Consider the following 8,587-nt stretch of genomic DNA (forward strand, 5'->3'; position numbering starts at 1 on the left):
TCTGGAGGACCCTGAGAAAAAAGTTTAGATTTCTGACAATGCTTTGCTGCTCATCATACTGCACTGGCTTGTAGCAAATGTTCAGTTTATTTCTATTGTATACCCCTATATCTCTGGTCATGCATGCTGACTCAATCTATTCTTATGAGTTGCATTACAATATATTGGACTATCAACAAATGTCTACCACTTTTAATTGAAAACTACAATTGCAATTATTTTTCAATTGACAGAAAGACATATTTGCAACTATTTTGATAACTATTATGGTTCCAGCTTCTCAAATATTAGTATTTGCTGCCTTTCTTTGATGAATGTAAACTGAATATCATTTGGTTTTAGACTTTAAGTGGGACAAAAAAAATATTATTTACAAATTAAGGTAATCATTATTTGCAGCACTACTTGTTTTTTTTTTCCAATCAACAGAGTAAGCAGGAAAAAAATATATAGGAGTTTGTATGACAAGAAAAGAAAAAAAAACAATAAACTTCATTCTTAAAGTTTATGTTTTTTTGCTTTAGGTGAACTCATTAAAGCTAAACAGACTTAGCTCAAGTGTCCTTGCTAATCAGGAACCAGTGAGCGGGGACAAACGGGGGAGGGAGGCCTGTTCTGATGACGCCTGCTCCCAGGGAAGAGTCACATCTGTGTCCTCTCATAAGGTCAGCTCTTCTTCGGGTCTGTGTGACTGGGCTGTAAAAAACTGTGCTGTCTGTTCACCGAGCATACATGAAAACACACTCTCAAATCTGAAGGGTGCATTACCGAGAGAGGAGAGGGACACGTCTTGACAGTGTGTTGGCAGAGACTGTGAGAAGGTTACATCTGGTTTAGGGTAGAACTGAGGTCATAATGCAGAATTGTATATTATAGGTGCAATTAAATCGTTATATACAGTATCATTCTAATAGGCTTTTTTCACAGGAGACATTTTACATAACATAGCAGGCAAACATTATGGACCTATATTAGCTTAAATTACAATGATTTAGTAGTTAACATGAAGTTGAATTTGGAGTCACCAATCACTCAGACTGATTTTATTTCTTTTGTTGTAAATGCTGACTGCCATCAGAAAATATGACTTTTTTTAACAATTGCAATTCAACTCTTTGGTGCTCTCTAGTGGTCAGCTATCAATACTACAGCGGCACAGTGCTGCAAACTGACATTTTTACATTTATTGGTGCTTTCGAACAAAAAAACAAACTCTTGGGCAGAGACACATTAGAAGATAAAACTAATCAAATCAATACATCAAATTTACAGGTAACCAACGTCAGCTGAGATCAGAACATCTCCTTTCACAGAGAACATGTTTCTGCGTTCTGAACCCAGCACTCACATGGTGTGCAGTGGGACTGTAAAACACACAAAACAAACTAGACCAGCTGATCCAAAACTTAAATTGGCACGTCTCAGGTTGTTTTGTGCATTTCTACGCAGCAGAGAAGCTACAGTAGATTCCCCAGTGATCACTAGTAAAGCGTCCACAGTCCAGCTTCTCCAGCCCCACCAAGGCCATGTGGTCGGGGGCCAGGCGTTGGACGCCGTCCTTGGTAGCCGGGCGGAGGTAGACCCGGTCAAAACGGCAGCGACTGACATAAGGAACAGTCTTGTTGTTGTTGGCTTTGGTGTCCCATGTGTAGCGGCAGTGCTCCTGCTTTCCCAGTCGCTCCCACACATCGCAGACACTGAAGGGCAGACCCACTTTGGTAACCTGAGATAGAGCCCAGAAAGGGCAATCATTTTTAAAGAAGTGTGATTACTAAGTTCATAACCAAAACTGTGAGCGTAAACACCATTGTTGCAGACATTACTGGGGAAGTGGACTACCTTTTAAGCTGTCACACATAATATTTTTTTAAGTCAATAATGATGAAAGACAAACGACTGACCTCAGTGTCCCTCAGGTTTGTGTCCCCTCCAAACAGGACAGTGACATCGTCAGGTGCGTCTCTCATCCTCTGCATCACCACTCGCAGCTGTTTCATCCGCTCCGCTGCTTGGCCTTTACAGCTCTCGAGGTGGGATGTCATCAAACACAGCTTCTGGCCTTTGAAAGTCACCTGATTACAAAGAGAAAAATCCAACTTTGTAACAACAGAAAGCTTAACATGGCATTAAGTATTTGTACAACTATCTGTGCACAAACCTGAGCTACAAGCAGATTCCTCATCATTTGAGTAGTGGGGTAAGTGACTATCTCGCTCTCCACGAATTTGACCCGTGACTTCTTCAGCATCATCCCAGTGAAGTAACCATCTTCACCACCTGGTCAGCACATGATAAGAGGAGGGATAGTTAATGTTGCTGAGCTCAGCAAAAGCATATCCAATATTCTGTATAATACAGTTGTGGGGCCTCTTTTTTGTTTAGTGCAACATACTGTGTAACAATGAAGACTGTCGTCAGGTAATAGAAAAAGAAGCGTGCACTACAACAGGAGTAGAGACACTTTTCAGTGAAAATACCTACATCATAGGTCTTTTACAAAGAAAACATTTTTGCCTTGTCATAGTAGGAAAAGCACAGGTGTTACTAATACCATTAAAAATGGCTCTGTTTTATCCAGGTGTCCCAGTAAGCCATGACAGTGTGACAGTGGGCCAGCATGCTCAATACCAAGACCCTAGAACTTAAGCATCTAAATGGAATTCAGCCATAATTCTTTGTATCATTTACACCAGTGCTTTTCCTGCTGTGATATGTCAAAAAAAACTATTCTGTTATAACGACCTGCTGAGCATACTGTACCTTCAATGAGTAGGTAGCTGACAGCCCGTTTCTTCAGGTACTGGACGTAAGGTGGAATGAGCTCCTGTAGAAACACCACGTCAGGAGTGTATCTACATAAAGACAAGATTCACTTTTGAATTACGATCTGCCTCTTAGAAATTGCATCTCCATGGGGCACTGCTCTGCAGCTCTGATATCAACAGAGTTTAATTAGGAAGTTTGGATCGCCCACCACAAATAAAATTTCAAGTCATTCCAACAAAGAGTAACAGTGTATAAACACAAGCTTACAAGACTAAGAAGGAGCACAGGCCTCTGGCTCGCTCTCCAAGGTTGTCTGTATCAAGTCCATCCACGTTCCAGGAAATCAGTGACAGTTTATTGTCGTCTTCTTCTGAGGGTTTGCGTGTGGAGGCTGGACTGTCTGCAGTCAAATCTATACTGGAAAAGTTCCAATGACTGTTATTTAATTTGGAGTTGTTAAATGTTGGCTGGCTTTAACAACAATAAGAATAAAGAGTCACGGCTAAATATCACCACACACAGTAACTTGGACAGTGACAAAGGAGGAAAGACAGCAGACCTACCAGTCTCCTGGTGTTTTTTTCTCAACTTTTTGCTTCTTTTTTGGGGGGCTGGTTTCACTCTCTGGGAAATCTTCTTCAAATACTTTCTCCAAATCAGCTTCAAAGAATGAGTTCAAAGCTCTCTGAAAGACAAGTGATGGGAAGTGATGCCTGACGATCTTCGTACCATCCTTAACAGGTTTATAAAACATTTTTACAAGCTTTACTAGAGGCTGATCTGATCAGCTAAATAAACTGCAGCAGTGTTGACTTGGACTAAAAAGTTGCCATATTGGCCACCAGCTGTAGCATTCTGCATCTAGCTGCAACAGTAACCTATCTAGGTAATGTCACATCTGAGAGGCCTCAGTTGTTGTAGCTACTGTACCTCCATCTCCCACTCATTTTCAGCCAGGTAGCACTGGGCCACAGCGCTATCAGTTCCTGTTACTGCCGCAAACTCATCGCAGAGGCGACTTCTGTTTTCTTCTACATTAGAAACTGACGGTTTGTCAAAGTCGGATGTAGAAGCCATCTTTTCTAGCTACTAGTTTTACTTATAGAGTTACACGGGAATAGAGTTAAATGCAAACATTAGTCAATATTTTTCTCTGCAAATTCTCTCAGGTGTACCAGTGAAAGGCGTCCGGGGGAATTTGCTAATTAGGTTACAACAAATCGCAGAGCAGCAAACTGTACTTTGTATGATTGAAAGTTAACAACTCTAGGTTACCTGTACAGTTACTAATGAATATCATCATATTGTTATTATTGTGGTGCTGTTTACTTTCTTACTTACAACACATCTAGCTAGCAGATTGACATAGGCAGATTGACTTCAAGTTCCGCCCGGACAATTTATCGAACGCAACAGTTTCCGGTGGGAAGTAAACAGAAGTTTGACATTGGTCGCAATTTACTAACGTTAAATATGGTTTCGCTGTCTTTAAATTCGTTAAAACAAATAATGAGAGCAATGGTAGATAATCCAGGCTTCGACAGAGTCCTGAGCAAGGTAAAGATACACATTCTGCGACATATCTTGACCGTTTTAAGATATATTACTGTGAGCACACTTTGTAACTCAGCTTGCACTTTAAAACTCAACGGGTTAGCTGGATAACGTCCGCTTTGTTGCATTGTCACAGATACCTATGTGTTTCCCTCAGGTGGACGTTTTGTCTGCCAGACCAGGTAAGGTGGTGTGTGAGATGCGTGTAGACGAGGAGCACACCAACCGGGGAGGGACGCTACACGGCGGGTTGACAGCCACCCTGGTCGATGTCATCTCCACCATGGCTATCATGTACACTGAGAGGGGAGCACCAGGAGTCAGTGTGGATATGAACATAACGTGAGTCCATTAACGGTGTCAACTTTAAAAAGCTCAAATGTATTCCCCGCTGATCACCAGAAAACTTTGCATCGCCTCTGGATTAAGCTGTGAAAAAATACAGAGGACATGATCTCCAGGTCTTCAGCAGTACCTACAGTCCTGATTTCAGGCCTTGACCTTCAATGTTTTTAACCAGGTCAGGTTGAAGATTAACTTCATAAACTACAAATGACTGGCAAACAAAATGTCATTGTCTTACAGATACATGAATGCAGCCAAGATGGGAGAGGATGTACTCATTACTGCTCAGGTTCTGAAGCAAGGACGAACGCTGGCGTTTGCCACCGTGGACCTCACCAACAAGGCCACAGGGAAGCTTATAGCACAGGGGAGACACACTAAACACCTTGGCGGCAGCTAAACTCTCTAAATCAGATATCATGTAATGATACTGTCAAAACAAGGGACTCTGAGTGAATATGTAAACTAACCTTTGCCTGTAGTTTGCAAAACTGACTGTACAAAACTGAAAAAATGTAATCAACAGTGGGGAGTGCTACGAACCACGGCTGGTTACTTAGATATTTGTTACCACTGTTGCATATTTGTTGTTGAACAGTTACAGAAAAAACTGATAGCTCTATGGTCAGAGTCAATCCTGACCTAACTATTGTATCAATGGTACTGCTTCATGCACATGCAATAAAACAAATAGACAAGAGTTATGCTTTCAGAATTTGCATTGTATTGGGATATGCTCAGCAGTATTGATTTGAGATTCAACAGAAAAAAAACCAGAAGTTACACACCTTATACCCTTTTAACTGAACACACTGAATCAACAAGGAGCAAAATTATATGCCATGTACTTCATATTCTTTGACAAGCAAGCCTGCAAAACCCAATTTTAATTTGATGAGCATGGAAGCAAATTATCTTCATTTTAGTAGGTCAAATTAAACAAATCAGTTATCTTTCAGCAACTTTTGTTAGGCAAGTTTAACATTAAGTATGTCACCATTTCAGTTTATCAGCAACCCACATCCCAAATAAAACAAAACATAAAACATCAGATTTCAGTAGCTTAAACAAATGGAGCATGAATGGTGACAATGACCTTCAACATCTAACCAACATGTCTCAACTTTGTGTACAATGCCTTTCAAGTCACTCAAGATTTTAGCAAAGGCCTGCCTAGCATGTTTCAGAGGAAAGCAAATGACAGCAACAATTTTTTTTTTCAAAGTCCAGCAAAAAAACTAAGGCGGTTTTTAAGAAGCAATACCTACACCATATGATTTGACAAATATTGTTCATCTTGTTTTCTTTACTTATACAGGTTTTATAACACCTATTCACACCTATCCTTGGTCAAAAGATTGTGTAAAGTTCTAGAAACCCCATTGCCATTACAAACAAGCTTTAGCAATCCTTTCTTATGACAACAAGGATATAAAACATGTCCATCTGAGAACCACCGTGAAGACCTGTGTATTGTTTGTTCCTGTTTTGATGCAACATAAAGAGTTCCTTCAATGACCGGTGCTGTTGACAGTGCGGCTCCAAGAGAACAACCAACCACTCAAAATCAATGTTCGTGCAGGTTCAAATGAACAAAAATGGATGAGTGAGTAGGAGGGAATGAAGAGGGAGTAACAAAAGAAATGGGGGAACCACTCCAAAAATGGAAGAGAGAAGAGAAGGAACATTGGGAGCGTGAGGGAAAAAAAACAAGGATGGGAACTAAATCAGCTTCAGGTCAGGGAGGGGAGACTGAGTAGGTAACAAAAAAGGAGAGATCCAAGCACAAGTTCAAATCTTTTAAAAGGAAACGGGTGGAGATGAGTACATCAATTTGCTTCTGAAGGCTTAGGCTGGAGAGAGGGGGAGGACTTTTCCCTATGTGGCTGGGTGTTGCAGGGAGCCTTAATCAGGCATGTATGGGCGGAGGTGATCCTCGATGTCTCCCACACCCCAGCAGGTCAGCTGGTCCTGGGGCAAGTAAAGGCAGAGGCTGCACAACTTGAACACTGTGGCCTTGGTTTTAGGAGTCTGTAAAAGTGGACAGAGAAGATTTGTGGTGAAGTGCATTGAGACGCTATCTGGGGTTCCAGTTTGTCAGATTGGTAACATTATAATTTCAGTGGATTGACTCACCTGTAAGTGCTGTCTATCCATGAAGAGAAATACAGACTGCGTTGGGTTGTTCATGACCATTCCAGCCTTGTCTTTACGACCCAAAGCATGCAAGCACTGCTTCTCGTAGTCTCCATGATGAAATTCAAACTTGGCCTGTAAATCAGAGGAGAGACTTGTGAGCCAAGAAGTACATTTTGTTACATCCAGACGAAGGCAGTGTGATTCACAAATGTAATTAATTATTAAATTAATATATATTTTTTTTATACTACACAATGTAAAATGTCTACATTGTGAACAGCAAGTCATTACAATGAGCACAAGGTTATTTTCATAAAAAAAAGGCTTCAAACATTTACAGCCCGAGTAATATGATGAGGTGTCAAGTTCTGACCTGAACAGGCCTAAAGGGTTCATCTTCAGCCCCCTTCCATCTGGAGAACAGCAGACAGACAATCTTCTCAATATCGTTGCGTGGCCAAAGGATGAAGTCCATCTCCTGTGTGCAGCCTATCACATCCTGTGAGAAGAGAGAACAATGTAAAACACAAATGGACTTTGTCTTTTTCACCCCTTCTTAAGATGGTGCACTACTTACCCTTCGCATTGACTGATATCTGGGGGCGTGCAGTTGCACAACATCTTTTTGCAGGAGTTCTATCGAACTCTCGAGAGAGTAGCTGGAATCTCGCACACCTCGTAGGATGTTTTCTTCATAGTTGTTGGTCATCACTGGCACCACTTCAGCTACCTCAAAAAGTGCAGACTTCTTCTTCTGTAATTACAAAACACAGAAACAAACATTTTAAGTAATCGTTTTCCTGTGGTCATATAAAAAGGAACAAGTGTAAATGTGAAATGTTAACGTGTAATGAGAAGCGCTGGAGAAGATCATGTTAAGGTCTGAGAGACGAGTGATTTAAGATTGTGTCGAGAATTACTATATTCTTCCATTTTACTGACAAACCTTTTCTTTGAAAACGAAGGCTATATAAATCTTGAAGTCAAACTGATCAGCCAAAGATTCCCTTTTCTTCCGAAGTTGAGCTCGTAGTCGATTTCTTGTTTGATTTCTTCGTGAAGTTGGGTCCCCCATGGTTAGATTTTGATGGTAGGGTCTTCTTGTACAGAATATTTTGGCTACACTCTACTTTTGTATTTATACGTTGGATAAAGGATGGAGCTAGCTACCCTTTGCAGAAACAACGCATCAAACGACTCAAAAACTAGATCTGTAAAATACCCCCTAACTACCAACTGAGAAGGTCAACAAATCGGAAACAAAACTACGTCATTTTTAATTTGTGTAAAAGGGCAGCGTTGAGGAGGGGAATGGTCAACAAGCTAAGACTACATCTCCTTATTACTTGTTCAGGAATCCATGTTTTAAGACATGACATTTAAGCCAAATGAGCTTTTTTCAACCTGCCATCGACATGGGTTTACAACAGAGATTTAAATTAAAGAGCAACTCAAATGTGACTAACTTTTCTTCTGAGAATGTTACTGAAATCAACAAAAAGCCCTACCCAAAACCCAACCCCCCTTTGTGAAGCATGAGAAGGACAGAGATCAAGGAAGCAGACAAATACTCTATTATTGGGGTCATTTCAAAGTCCCTCATCCATTGCTATCGTTTTTTGTTTGTTTCTCTGTAGAGACTGCGTTAAATGCGTGTTACAGGCGGATCGGGGATACAAACGAACATGGCAGGCAAATACAGATGCCAGGAGATATTGGCCCCGGGTAACATCGAAGACTACTGCGAAAGTAACTTGACATTTCCTTGACTTTTACTGCCATT

General features: G+C 40.9%; 3 protein-coding genes across 4 annotated transcripts; 1 reads left to right on the forward strand and 2 right to left on the reverse strand.

Annotated features, from left to right (window-relative positions):
* Nucleotides 1-491: 491 nt before the first annotated feature.
* Nucleotides 492-4,062, reverse strand: tdp2b (tyrosyl-DNA phosphodiesterase 2b). Its single transcript, XM_039820416.1, has 7 exons — nucleotides 3,697-4,062; nucleotides 3,330-3,451; nucleotides 3,034-3,183; nucleotides 2,761-2,852; nucleotides 2,159-2,277; nucleotides 1,902-2,072; nucleotides 492-1,723 (listed from the first exon to the last, which is right to left on the reverse strand). Exons 1-7 carry the CDS (start codon nucleotides 3,841-3,843, stop codon nucleotides 1,442-1,444), a joined length of 1,083 nt encoding a protein of 360 aa, XP_039676350.1. The 5' UTR covers nucleotides 3,844-4,062; the 3' UTR covers nucleotides 492-1,441.
* Nucleotides 4,063-4,152: 90 nt separating this feature from the next.
* On the forward strand, nucleotides 4,153-5,365 carry acot13 (acyl-CoA thioesterase 13). 2 transcript variants are annotated; one of them, XM_039820418.1, is made up of 3 exons: nucleotides 4,153-4,323; nucleotides 4,457-4,662; nucleotides 4,906-5,365. In XM_039820418.1, the coding sequence occupies exons 1-3, from the start codon at nucleotides 4,240-4,242 to the stop codon at nucleotides 5,063-5,065; spliced, it is 450 nt and encodes a 149-aa protein (XP_039676352.1). In that variant the 5' UTR covers nucleotides 4,153-4,239; the 3' UTR covers nucleotides 5,066-5,365. The 2 variants fall into 2 exon arrangements, with proteins under 2 accessions (XP_039676352.1, XP_039676353.1); XM_039820419.1 differs by having other exon boundaries at nucleotides 4,157-4,323; nucleotides 4,478-4,662.
* Nucleotide 5,366: 1 nt separating this feature from the next.
* Nucleotides 5,367-8,301, reverse strand: c13h6orf62 (chromosome 13 C6orf62 homolog). Its single transcript, XM_039820417.1, has 5 exons — nucleotides 7,751-8,301; nucleotides 7,382-7,558; nucleotides 7,178-7,303; nucleotides 6,802-6,936; nucleotides 5,367-6,696 (listed from the first exon to the last, which is right to left on the reverse strand). Exons 1-5 carry the CDS (start codon nucleotides 7,877-7,879, stop codon nucleotides 6,571-6,573), a joined length of 693 nt encoding a protein of 230 aa, XP_039676351.1. The 5' UTR covers nucleotides 7,880-8,301; the 3' UTR covers nucleotides 5,367-6,570.
* Nucleotides 8,302-8,587: the final 286 nt, after the last annotated feature.

This window comes from Perca fluviatilis, chromosome 13 (genome assembly GCF_010015445.1).
Source record: "Perca fluviatilis chromosome 13, GENO_Pfluv_1.0, whole genome shotgun sequence".
NCBI lineage: Eukaryota > Metazoa > Chordata > Actinopteri > Perciformes > Percidae > Perca > Perca fluviatilis.

Excerpts from the sequence above, each read along its gene's own strand:
- tdp2b (XM_039820416.1), bottom strand. The coding sequence starts at position 3,843 with ATGGCTTCTACATCCGACTTTGACAAACCGTCAGTTTCTAATGTAGAA. Across the intron at positions 3,452-3,696 it reads AAAATGAGTGGGAGATGGAG|AGAGCTTTGAACTCATTCTT; the intron begins GTACAGTAGCTA and ends CTTGTCTTTCAG. Across the intron at positions 2,073-2,158 it reads GGAATCTGCTTGTAGCTCAG|GTGACTTTCAAAGGCCAGAA; the intron begins GTTTGTGCACAG and ends CTTTGTAATCAG.
- acot13 (XM_039820418.1), top strand. The coding sequence starts at position 4,240 with ATGGTTTCGCTGTCTTTAAATTCGTTAAAACAAATAATGAGAGCAATG. Across the intron at positions 4,324-4,456 it reads TCGACAGAGTCCTGAGCAAG|ATACCTATGTGTTTCCCTCA; the intron begins GTAAAGATACAC and ends GCATTGTCACAG. Across the intron at positions 4,663-4,905 it reads AGTGTGGATATGAACATAAC|ATACATGAATGCAGCCAAGA; the intron begins GTGAGTCCATTA and ends ATTGTCTTACAG.
- c13h6orf62 (XM_039820417.1), bottom strand. The coding sequence starts at position 7,879 with ATGGGGGACCCAACTTCACGAAGAAATCAAACAAGAAATCGACTACGA. Across the intron at positions 7,559-7,750 it reads CCTTCGTTTTCAAAGAAAAG|AAGAAGAAGTCTGCACTTTT; the intron begins GTTTGTCAGTAA and ends TTGTAATTACAG. Across the intron at positions 6,937-7,177 it reads AACCCTTTAGGCCTGTTCAG|GCCAAGTTTGAATTTCATCA; the intron begins GTCAGAACTTGA and ends TCTGATTTACAG.